General features: G+C 42.2%; 1 protein-coding gene across 1 annotated transcript; it reads left to right on the top strand.

The window, feature by feature from the left end:
• Positions 1-8: 8 nt before the first annotated feature.
• LOC125463605 (BTB/POZ domain-containing protein KCTD2-like) lies at positions 9-12744 on the top strand. The gene is made up of 6 exons (XM_048555087.1): positions 9-241; positions 1090-1198; positions 7607-7698; positions 9149-9244; positions 11703-11828; positions 12126-12744. Exons 1-6 carry the CDS (start codon positions 41-43, stop codon positions 12153-12155), a joined length of 654 nt encoding a protein of 217 aa, XP_048411044.1. The 5' UTR covers positions 9-40; the 3' UTR covers positions 12156-12744.
• The last annotated feature ends 368 nt before the right edge of the window (positions 12745-13112 follow it).

The raw sequence follows: 13112 nt of genomic DNA, 5'->3' as shown, positions 1-13112 counted from the left end.
GGGTGGGGGTTAACCCGGCGCTTCCGGAAATGGCGGCCTGATGGCGGAGCTGCAGAACTCGGGGCTTCTGGGCGGTAACGGCGCCAGCGCTCCGGGGTCCGGGGACAAAACCGCCAACAAATGGGTTCGCCTGAACGTGGGAGGGACGTATTTTGTCAGCACCAAGCAAACCCTGTGTCGGGACCCCAAATCCTTCCTGTGCCGCCTGTGTCAGGAGGACCCGGACCTAGACTCGGATAAGGTAATGGTTGTCTCCATGGTGACCTCCCTGTTTCCCTCGCCCCATCCCATTATCTCCATGGTGTTCGGTGTGTAACCTCCCCTGGCTCTGGGGTCAGTTCACATGAGAGACCCTCCATACAAGGTGGAGTCAGGGCCAAATACCATCTTGACTGTCTGCGTGGCTCTGCCCGCCGACCAAACACCTAGATCCAGCCCGTTCCCACTCCCCTCTCCCGGTCAGCAGCCAACCGTCCTCCCGTTAACCACCTCTACCTCTACTTGGACGTGGGAAGAATGAGTAAGAATTGACGATGCTGGAGTTAGACACAACACAGTGTGGAGCTGGAGGACCACAGCAGGCCAGGCAGCATCAGAGGAGCAGGAAAGCTGACGTTTCGGGTCTGGACCCTTCTTCAGGGCCCCATTTCTGAAGAAGCGTCCCAACTCGAAGCATCAACTTTCCTGCTGCTCTGATGCTGCCTGGCCTGCTGTGTTCCTCCAGCTCCACACCATGTTATCTTGGACATAGGAACATTTCCTTAGCAGTGACTTCCTCAGGATAACCTACCACTCCTGATGGAGTAAGCGCTGACTCGCAGACGATATCTGCATTCTTGATCATCATCTGATCTTGGTAAAAAGATCACGAACGGGAGCCAAAGGCGCCGCAGTCTTCATCCTCACCAACTGCCTCCAGTCCCAGCCAGGTTTTCACCAAACACTGTCTTAATTGAAGTTATACAGTTTGTATGAAAAAAATAGGAAACCAAAACTTTATTACTACATTCAGAGTCTGACTTTGCATTGTGTCGGATCAATTCATGTTACGGTTTATGTTATGTTTTGCTTTTTCTTGATGTTTTACAGGATGAAACTGGAGCCTATCTGATAGACAGAGACCCAAGTTACTTTGGCCCAATCCTCAACTACCTACGACATGGCAAACTGATCATTAACAAGGACTTGGCAGAGGAGGGTGAGCATTGAAACCTGCTGAAATATGACTTACCATACTGACTGACATTAACGTAATGTCAAGGGTGTTGACTGGATATGGGTGTAATCAGACGTTTTTCCCTCCAACTTAATATATTATTTATTAAACAAATGTACAATTATGCTTGATAGTAGTTCAAGATGGACATTAGAGAAAATACTTTCTATATGGCATGTGCCAATCTGAATTGCTTCAATATATGTTCAGTTATACTTGATGTTTATAATATACATTCCCTAACAAAGATACCATGCAAGGATTTCACACAGTTTCCATGGAAGGAGAACCTTAGACAGTGTTTTTTTTTCCCATTAACTCTTCCTGTGCCTGTCTCAAGCTTCAGTACATCCCTCAGTTCACAGTCTTGGACCTTGTAATGCGCTGGTCTGCAACATTTAGTCGTGGACCACTCCATCCATTGTAAGACCAACGTATTTCAGAAAACTAACGTGTCAATCATTGAGTTGATGTTCTACTACACAAGTTCATGCTTGTTTTTGAGCACATTCTCGAGAACAGCCCATAAGAGTGCACAGTCACCACCTACAGTGTTTCTCAAGTTGGACCTTGACAATTGCATCTCTCTCTAGACCTTCTCTGCAAAGGAGCATCCAAAGGAGGTGAACAACAGCTTCTTCCATGCCTTTGCCTCTTGAAGGCATTGTGTAGAGAGAGTGAGACTCCAGGTGTACAGGAAGGACCTGGCAGGGAGAGAATTTGTCACCACAAGCCAAGTTATATCATGGTATTTTTTAAAAAACTTCAGGCAATGCTGCTTGGGGAACCATGTGACAGGAGTAGTCATCTCCTTTTCAAGCAGGGTGTTATAGACATTCTTTGCAGACCATTACTCATAGGTTTGTGGTCAAATATGTTTTTCTACATAAATCTTTCAAGAAGGGACAGTTACTTGTTGGAACTGCGAGGTGACAAGTCCCCAGGTGCTGATGGATTTTGACCTAGGGTCTTAAAAGAAGTAGTCAGTGAAATGGTTGGTGCATGGCTTTAATTTTTCCAAGTCTTGTTAGATTCAGAGAAGGTTTCAATAGTTATAAAATAGGTAATGTAACTGTTTTATTCAAAAAGAGGGTGGGGTGGAAAATGGGAAATTCTGGGAAAGTTAGCTTAACATTTGTCATTGGGAAACTGTTAGAAGCTTCTACCAAAGATGTTGTAACAGACCACTTGGATAAGTGTCAGTGTGTTTTGTCAAAGGGAAATCTGTTCAGTTAATTTATTGGAGTTCTTTGAAGATGCAACATATGCTGTAAATAAAGGGAAACCAGCAATTTTATTGTTTAGATTTCTAGAAGGCATTTGACAAGTTGCCACATCAAAGGTTGCTGTGGAACAAAGAAGTTGATGGTGCAGGGATGACATATATTGGCTAGGATAGAAGATTGGCTCGCTAACAGGAAGCAGAGAGTAAGACTAAGTGGATCTTTTATAGGCTGGCACGATATCGCAAGTGGTCTGCCTCAAAGGTTGGTGCTAGGACCTCAACTCTTTATAATTTACAGAATGATTTGAATGAAGAGACTGAAGGTATGATTTTGCCGATGACACAAAAATAAGTGAAGTGGGCAGTGGAGAGCACATAAGGAGCCCACAAGAAATGTAGATATGTTAGGTGACTGGGCAGAGATCTGGCAAATGGAAGTACAATGTGGGAAAGTGTGAAATTGTCCATTTTGGCGTCAGAGTTTAAAAAGCATTATTGTCCAAGTGTGAGACGTTGCAAAGCTCTGAGATGCATAGCGATCTGGGAGACCTAGCGCATGAATCACACAAAGTAAGTCACAGAGGGATATGGCACAGAAGAGGCCCATTGAGTCTGCACCAACCAATATTCTTGAATGTTATGTCAAGTGCTCATCCACACATTATTAAAGGTTGCAAAGTTTCTAGTCTCAACTACACTACCAAGTAGTGCATTCCATATTCCCACCACCCACTGAATGAAATTACTCTTTCTCAAATCTCCTCTAAAGCTTTTGCCTTTCACCTTAAAATTATGTACTTTTGTTATTGATTCTTTAACTGAGGGGAACAGCTGCTTCCTATCCACCATGAAGGAGGAGCAAGGCCACGAAAGCTTGTATTTTCAAATAAATCTGTTGGGCTATAACCCAGTGTCGTGGGACTTCTAACTTTGTCCACCCCAGTCCAACACTGGCACCTCCACATCATATTCACCCTGTCCATGCCCCTCATCATCTCACTCAGGTCCTCCCTCAGCTTTCTGTGCTCTAAAGAAAACAACCCAAGCCTATCCTGTCTCTCTTTGTAGTTAAACTGCTCCATCCAAGGCAACATCATGGTGAATCTCCCCTGCACCCCCTCCAGTGTAATCACATCCTTCCTATGGTGTGGCAATCATAGTACTGTGTAATTCAGCTGTGGCCTAACTAAGGTATGCAGGTACAGCAAGTAATCAGGAAGGCTGATAGAATGCTATGGTTTATTATTAGGGGAATTAAATACGAGATCAGGGAGGTAATGCTTCAACTGTACAGGGCATTGGTGAGACAACATCTGGAGTACTATGTACGGTATTGGTTGCCATATTTATGGAAGGATGTTAATGCACGAGAAGCAATTCAGATAAGGTTTGCTAGACTAAACCTGAAATGAGCAGACTGCCTTATCGTGAAAGGCCAGGCCTGTGTCATCTGGGGTTTAGAAGAATCAGAGGTGACTTAATTGAAACATGTAACGACTCTAAGTTGACTTGACCAGGTGAATGTTGAAAGGATGTTTCCTATTGTGCGTGAATCTGGAACAAGGAGTTATAGAATATTTAAAAATGAAGGAATGCCCATTTATTACATTTTGTTCTGTCGGAGGGTTGAGTGTCTTTTAACTGCCTTTCGCAAAAGGCACTGCATGCAGGATCTTTCAATACTTTTAAGGCAGAATTAGATAGATTCTTGATTACCTAGGGGATGAAATATTATTGGGGATGTGCAGGAATGGAGAGTTGAGGTTAAAATAAAATGATCTTATATGATCTTATTGAATATGGCTTGAAAGGCCAAGTGCCCTACTCTTGTTTCTTATTCATATGTTCATTGTGTACAAAAAATTCCTACAAACAGTATGTTAATGATTAGATAAATTTGTCTTAGTTATGGGGTAAATATTAGTCAAGATTTGATCCTTTTTATATCCACTTGAGAATGTAGATGGATCCCCAGAACGATGCTGGAGTGTGTGCCTCAATCATGGCTTGAATCACTCAAGTGGAGTTTGAACTCTGAATCTTTAAAATAAAGGAGAGTGCAAGCACTGAGCTATGGTTGATGCATATCATGTTCCATCATCCCACATGCAGAAAAGGACCTGTTAATCTGGTGTAGGTGGAGGAATGAGTGTAGAGCTTTTAAGACTGAGTTGAGAGAAAAGATAGGTCACAATGATTAGTATTGTTATGCTGAATAAAATTGGTTGATTTGGTAGACCAGAAGTAGACAGTTGCTGATTCAGTAATGCTAACACTGAGTGCCTGAAATGAAAAATTATGTATCAACTAACGCTAATAACCTTGCATTGATAAATGCTCAAAATACTGAACAAGGAGGGATCCGGAGCAGCAAGTTGATTTTGAGGTATGATTAATATATGTCCAGTTCTCGAGGAGATTGGTTGTGTCATGAGATAGAATCTAGGAATTTGTTTACTAATTAGGTCAAGACTCTGTTGCATGAGTATCATAGAAAAAGCAAGTGCTCTGGAAATGTTATTTTAAACACTATAATAGCTGTTGCCATTTGTGTTACATATTTAGCTAAAATATGTGCACGATTTGAACAATTGAGTTAAAATTCTCTATTCCAATAGACAAGGCAAATGATCCAGATTGAGATGTCATTATTGCTTGCACATTGAAGGTGGCAGTTTCACTGATAAAGTGTGGAGCTTGATTTGAGTTTTTGGGTTTCTGAGTTTCTAATTTGTTAGGGCTGACGAAACTTTGCCTAAATTGCTGAAGAGGATGATATGGAATAGCTAAAATGTATCACCCGTGATGAACAGATAGAAGATTGCTGCAGCAAACAAAGAGCCAAACATTCTATCTGAGTGCAGAGGTGCATTTCAATATGTGAATGACTCACACTTCGGTTTGTTTTTCAGAGGATATATGATTTTCCTACGCAATCTCGACCCCACACCTTTTTGCGAGTCATGAATACTTAGTGGGCAAAATACACTTTCCGCTGAGATTCTGTGTCCGTTTTAAATTCTGTTCCATCCTTTGCGCATTTTTGTCTGGCTATGTGGGTTTTAGAAACTGAGCAAAACCATTTCAGGTTGGAGAGTTTGTGAAGAAAGTCGAAGGCATGCTGAGAAATCTTAAACGTTGTGAGACCTTCAGATGTCAGTTACAGTACAGGTGTATTTTAATACATTTATTGGGGGTCGGTTTAGCTCAAATTCTGCACTGACAGGTTATGACAATCTTACCTGCTTGCCCCTTGCCTGAGATGTAGCGACCATCGGTTTAAACTTCACCAAAAAACATTCTCCAGTAAGAGAGCAGCCCTGTGGTCTTCTGACAGTATGGCACTTTACCGATGTTTAATGCAGTGATTCATGAGTGAGAGGTGTCCTGAAAAGGTAAGTTGACTCTCAGATTGACGAGCATATGTATTAAGACATGTTGTCTGCCATTGTCTATTTGTTCTCTGAATTAGACTGCCAAATCTGGTTAAAAAGCTTGGATCGGAAAGTATAAAAGATGATCAGCGCCTACTCTCCTCCCATGCTCTTCCATTAATTGTCAGACACTTTCCTTCAACATAGAAAGGGTGCCTGCTCTGACAGAGGAGCTACGAGCTTTTGTTAAGGCAATTATTCTACTAGGAATGCTTGTCTGGGTTTCAACAGCTGTAACTCAGAAAGTTGTCTTATTGATCTAAGAATAATTGAAACTTTTATGAGTCTATTAGTTATATTTTCTTGTTCACGTTCATTGGCAATGAAAGGATGACAACATTTTTCCCTTGTATCTTTAATGGTGATCCTGAATTCAACGATTTCTTAGATTGGTCAAGGTTTAATGGTTGTCCAATGATTTTAATATAATTTCTACTGTTTATACATAGCTCTTGAGATCTGTACATTTTACACATTGGCAGAGTGACTATGGAAGACCGAGAATTCATAGGAAAATGCATGGGGTGAGAATGAGGGGAATGTGGGCTAGCTTGAGGTTCAGGGGCCTTTCAAATTATGTTGGGAGCTGGGCTGCTGTGTTGAAGAATAGAGATGGGCCTTCTAACCAGCCTGAGCCAGTACAACCACAAAATGTACTGAGAGTCCAACCCTTATGTGAAAACGTGAACATTCCTTATGATACCTTGGTTGAGCATATATTGTGCAAGTCACAAAAGTGTACAGGTCAGATTTTTCCCAAGCCCAATGCCTGAATTAAAGAGCTGAGTCACAGTTGAGTACGAAGGCTGGTCAGTTCTCCTGCTGATAAGACAGTGAAAGGTGAAGGCTACACTTTGACCATAGCAGATGGATTTCATTCAGACACGGTGGCTCGTTGGTTAGCACTTGCTGTCTCATTTCCACCCTCTGGCAACTGCCTGTGTAGAGTTTGCGCATTCTCCCCGTGTCTGCGTGGATCTCCTCCGGGTGCTCCGGTTTCCTCCCACAGTCCAAAGATGTGCAGGCTAGATGGATTAGCTGTGGTAAAATGCCCATGGTGTCCAGGGATGTGTAGGTTGGGTGGATTAGCCATGGGAAATGCTGGGTTACAGAGATAGGGAAGGGCTTTGGTTGGGCGGGATGCTGTTCAGAGGGTCGGTGTTGATTGATGGGCCGAATGGCCTACTTCCGCTCTGTAGAGATTGAATGAAAAACAAATTACAATTTATTATACCCTTCTCCCATTCCTGAGCAAAACATGACCCTGGTTACAACTGTACCAATGGGCCCTGCCCAATAATCGTGTGTTAAGTGTACATTTTGAATAGCCTGTAGCCATGCAAAGCAGAGACTCCTAGGTTTCATTTGGATGCTGTATTAGCTCACCTCCAGATGGGTGGTGATGTTTCTACATTTTCCTTGTGCTTCCCTGTGTTACAGTGAAAAGTACCACAGGTACTGAGTAAAATTGAACAAGGTGTGGGTTTGGCTGTAGGACATGGGATGGGTTAGATGTTGAGTATTTTGTTTGAACAGGTACTTGTGTACTTGTATGGTACTGTGTTGCCATTTAGTTGTTGAAATGTCTGAATGTTCATGGTGCAATTGAGTTCATGAAAACTGTCTGGCTGGTCAAATTTTAAGCTTGAGGCAACGTTTGAACTAATGACACTACTTCTGATGATCCAGGCCCTGCTTGAGTGCTTTCTAATCTCTACTTTATTTTCCCAGGGGTGCTGGAGGAGGCAGAGTTTTATAACATTGCATTACTTGTTCGGTTGGTCAAAGAACGCATTAGGGACCTGGAGAATAGGACCTCACAGGTGAGAACCTGCCCTAGGATTAACCATTTGATCATTTATTTCACTGGAAACCAGATGGCTCCAGCCAAGGCTCTCTGAAAACAGTCTCTGTTTACTCACAAAAGCAGAGCATGAATGTGGGGATCGCCCACTTTACAGGACCCTGGACATAGAGTGAAGTTGGGAATGGGAATTCTGAAGTAATTTGTCTACTTTTTTTCTAATTGGCAGCTTCCTCAGGAATTTGGCACAAAATGTGTAGTCAGCACGTTGGGTGATCTATCAGAGATTTGTTTTAGTTTCACAGGGCCCTGGGGATTGTTGTCGACAGAGACACCTAAGGGTTCAGATGAATCGTTGCTTGAAAGTGGAATAGAAAAGATTTAGAGGAATATGGGCCAAACACAGACAATTGGGACTAATTCAGTTTGGGAAACCAGGTCAGCATGGATGATTCGGACCAAAGAGTCTGTTTCTGTATTGTGTGACTGTATGACTCCGTAATCAGATAGACTCCGTGTCTCAGTTGGCGTTAAAATTTCCTACATTGCCTTATATTTAAGTCACCAAGTCCCGGAGAACTGTAAGCCTATTCTCTCATAAGAGAGAGATGACTAGCGATGAGTTTAACTTGATGGTTATTGTGCCTCGGGAGAGGTTGGAAAGGCAAGACCTTAATGGTTATCTCAGCCAGTATGGAAATGGTCTTGGCTATAAATGGACACAGCTGAGTGCTGTATGTGAGGTGAAAATGACATTAAGATACATTTGACCAAGTGTGACATCAAGGATTCTTAGCAAAATTGAGGTCAAGGGCTCAGAGAAAAACACACCATTGACTTGGATCACCCTTAAAAACAAAGGAAAATGATTATGATTGTTGGAGGCCAATCACTTTAGGAATTCCGGTGTTCCCTCTCGTACCCTCAGCAGATTTATCTCCCTTCCCTCCATTTTATGTTCTGACGTGGTTATTTACTAATGATGTTCCAGTGTTCAGTTTCATTTGGAACTTGTCAAATAACAAAATAGTCTTCGCCTTCATGCAGCAAGACATGGGTATCATTCAGACTTGTTGTGATTGGTAGTGGTGACAGCAGTAACACTCTTGAATTTATACAACACCATTAATATCAGAAAACTCCTCAAAATGCTTCATAGAAATGTTATCAAATAAAATTTGACATGCAGCCATGTAATTAGAATGGATGTCTGAAGATTTGGTCTCACGGACTGCAGTGGTTCAAGAACACAGCTCACCAATGCTACCTCAAGGAGAAGCTAGGGATGCAAAATAAATGCTGGCCCAGCCAGCAGTCCCTTAAGTGAACTAAAAAGAAATAGGAAAACATTAAGGATTGCCTTAGAGGGAAAGAAGGTGGTGGTTTGTCTCCTTTTGCCTTTGACTGCTTTATGAATTAGTAAAGATTGCTTTGCTAGCATTTCTAATTGTTTGATATATGTTCCACAGGGTCCAGTTAAACATGTTTACCGTGTCCTGCAGTGTCAAGAGGAGGAGCTCACCCAGATGGTTTCAACAATGTCAGATGGCTGGAAGTTTGAGCAGGTACCACCTTAATTATCAGTTATTGTTAAATAGGATTTACAGTTTTGGCAAGATTGAAATCATTAACAGACACTGCAACTGTAGTTGCAAGAGGTCTTTGAAGGTAACTGAAGTCATAATCAGAATTTGAATTAAAGAAGATATTAACTCTGAGGATAGCTGTTAATGAGTGTCAGGATTTTAAAGAAAACAGTTGGACCTAAACAGTAAAAAGTGGAAATAAGCACAAACCTTAGGTAGGACTAACAATAACCCAGGTTAATTTCAAAAGGTAAGCAGAATGGAGTGAAAAAAAAAAAGGGTGGGGAATATATGCAGCAGAATGCCAGGTAGGTGATGCAAGGTCGACAGTCAGCATATCTCAGTTGAAATAAAGTCAATTTGTTTGGTCATGAGGGCAGTTGAGGGTTGTGTAAGGCAGAGCATTGTCTGAGTTTGTTTGAAGCATCAGGGAGGACTGCCTCTGTTGTCCTGTGTTTTTTAAAGTATAAAATTTTCCTTTATCCCTCTACATTCCAAACATAGCTAGGATGGTAGTTGTTGTGTCTACTTTGTAGACCTTTTGAAATAATATTTGTATAAACTTTTGAATAATGTTCTGCACTCAGTTTACCACCATATGAAGAGGATAACTGTCACAATATAGCTCTGCAATGTAATATTAACTTGCAGGTGTGCTGAGGAATTCTTCCAAGCTATTTTAAACAAAGAGGATTGGTTTAGTATAAAGCCCCATTGCCCATCCTAGTTCCCATGGAGCATTTGGGGCTGGGGTTTGGTTGCGGGGGGGGGGGGCGGGGGGGTGGTGGTACAGCATTGCTCATTTGTATCTCTTAATCATTGGGTTGTGGGAGATGGTTTGTAACAACATTTAGCAGAATTTCAGATTATAAGCAATTCTGAAGATATAAATTGGTAATTTAAGTAATGAGTAAGAGACTGTTAAAAGTGCCAGGCAGCAGGTCAAACTAATCAAACTTTTTTCCTGTGTTTTTAGTTTTAAAAAAAAATCAGGTCTAGATAGAGACAGGTAGCCTCCAAAATCCTGATCACTGGAGAAGTGGGTGGGGCTCAGGACTGAGCTAATTTGGGTTAAACTAGCACTGACCTGCTATTCACCTCAGGTGATGCACATTCTGACCTGAATAGAATTTGTAGGCATGTGAAGTCATATGAACACACAAACTCGGATCAGGAGAAGGCCGTCTGGCACCTCAAGCATCAGGTCAGAAGGAGGTTGCCTTTCTGCATTGGATTCCTCTCCCAGCTGGACTTTTGGGAAATTCTCTTTTCGGAGTCTGAGGGGATTGGTTGGTCAGTGTTCGACTCACACAGTACCAAGATCTCCCATTCCTATGTGCACATTTGCGCCCTTTCCTCCTTTTTTCCTGTGCCGCCACTTACATGCACAGTGCTCACAAACTTTCCCTGTCACACAAGAGCACGTATCTCATGCACTCTCCCTCGTAGGCATATGCATTCCTGCTCCCTCCATAATACGGTCACTCATGTGAATACTGTCCCTCATTACAAGCACCTATGTACCCACTGTCCCTCGCATTCACATCTGCAAACTACCCACCCAATTCCCACCAGCACTTAACTTTTCCTGTGCATGTACGACTGTTGCTGGCAACCCTCCCAGTGTGCACCCCACATGGGCTCATTTGATGGAGGGTCACACATGTGTGCAGATTACACGTGTGGAACGCATGGGGAGACTGCATTGCATAAATCTTTTCCTCATTCACACCATACCAAACTTACACACAACCTTTCACTCGCATTTACCCATTCTGTCAGGTGCGCACACATGCTTTCATCCTCTTTGGTATGTGTGCACAGCCATCTGCAAGGCACAGGCATGCACAAATTCCCTTTGTGTGCCCACACTGACATGCATGCAGGCCCTTTCTCACCAGTGCAGGAATACACACGTATGGGCCCTTCTGTACACAAGTATGCACAGGTATCTCCCTTGCATGTGCAGATTGACATAAGCCTAAACAGGCCACCTGCGATGGCCCAAAATTCCACTCAGTTCAAGGGCACTTAGAGATATGCAACTAGTGCTAGCTTTACTGATGACTTCCCCATCCCATGACAAAATAAAGAATAAAAGAAAATCTACCTCTGTGGTCAGAGAGTTAAGGTTAACTTTTCATAGATCCTGCTGCATCTCCATGCCAATGATGGCCCAATCAGCGCACTCTTCTCAAGTTTTGACTTGTCTCCTTTTAGCAGTGTTTAAATTTTGTAAGAAATGTTCTTAAAAAAGAAACCTACAAAGGCAACTTGATTCTTTAACTCTGAAGGCACATACATCTGGAGATCTCTCCTGATGTTTTCAGTATCTCATTGCAGGAAAAAACTTCCATGCAGCAGGAGGTATGTGTAATTATATACCTAGTGTACCAATAAATGTATTACACCTAATTTAAATTCCATGTTCTTTCAGCTCATTAGCATTGGATCCTCATATAACTATGGCAGTGAAGATCAGGCTGAGTTCCTTTGTGTTGTCTCCAGGGAGCTAAATAACTCGACTAATGGAATTGTCATAGAGCCCAGTGAAAAAGCCAAGGTACTGCTCTGCCATCCATTCACCTCTAATTCTCTCTCACTCTCTCGCTGCCACAAGACATGCCGACCTCATGCTGGCAAGTTACGACAGTTTGAGATATTCTTTGCATTTTGTTGTTACTGGTTAGAATGTGGAACGTGCTAAAGTGGAGACGGTTGGACAGCTGGACGAAAGGGATGGGGGCTATTTTGACACGGTGGGGTTGAGATCTACCAACTTGGGTTTACTTGACCAAATTTTCCCACCCCTTTAAAACCTCTAATGAACTTGTCTCCCGATATTATTTTCTGGAAACAGATTCTGCAAGAGCGAGGCTCAAGAATGTGACTTACTGAATCGGAATTGCTGTTTCAATTCTGAACCTTGAGGAGGAAGCCTCCACTAGTTGGGGGCATCAAACCTTTGCCACACTCAGACACCGGCCTCTTGATGCTTTTGATTCACATGGGCCTCCTTGATCTGTGGGCTCATTTTACTGAAGAACTCAACCTCTCTGCCTTTCGCTTGAAGCCTGTGAGAGGCTTACAGCAGTACTCAAGAATTAATTGTAAAGCTGCCAAATCTCCCCATGTTTTGGTTTTTTTTCGTTGTTGCGTGATAAATATATATTCAACTAATGCATTTAATTGCCTTTAATGGACCTGTGATGTTGCTCATTCCTTGACGACTAGGAAGCAGAGCCAGTGTATCATTGTATCTGCTTTGTGAGAATTCCTTTCTGTTCTTCCTATGGATCATTGTGTGCATGGATTTCACTCAGTGACTTTTGAGGGGAGGTGAATGATGCAATATAGTAATTATTGAGTAAACAGTTCTGTGAAATTCCACAATTCTTGTTAATCTTTTTTCCTCTTTCATCACTGTACTTTTATGAGATGATGATGGGATTATTAAACCACACAGTATTGTCATTGAAGTGTGCTGCATTTATAGAATTTTTAAATTCTGACAATTTAAACTGTTCAAACTATCTAGCAACAATTTTAGATCGTATCCTTCAAAGTGTAGGTTTTATTGAAGTTAACACTGGTAGGAACAGGTTTATCTATGTATAACACCTATACAGAGTGAGGACAGATCTGTCAGTGTACAAAACTGGGATACTGTACTAGTTGGGTCAGGTCTGCCACTAAACAGGTACAGTACAGTTTTCTCATTGTATAACTTGGAGCTAGTATTGTTAGGTATGGGTATTTCACTGGATAATACCAAGGCACAGGAGGGGTGGGGACAGTTCTCACTAGATAGCATGGGTACAGTACTTGGTGATACAGGCCTGTCTAT

The sequence above is a fragment of the Stegostoma tigrinum genome, chromosome 22 (assembly GCF_030684315.1).
Source record: "Stegostoma tigrinum isolate sSteTig4 chromosome 22, sSteTig4.hap1, whole genome shotgun sequence".
Lineage (NCBI taxonomy): Eukaryota > Metazoa > Chordata > Chondrichthyes > Orectolobiformes > Stegostomatidae > Stegostoma > Stegostoma tigrinum.
The sequence above is the reverse complement of the archived record's forward strand: the minus strand, read 5'-3'. Positions and strand labels throughout refer to the sequence as shown.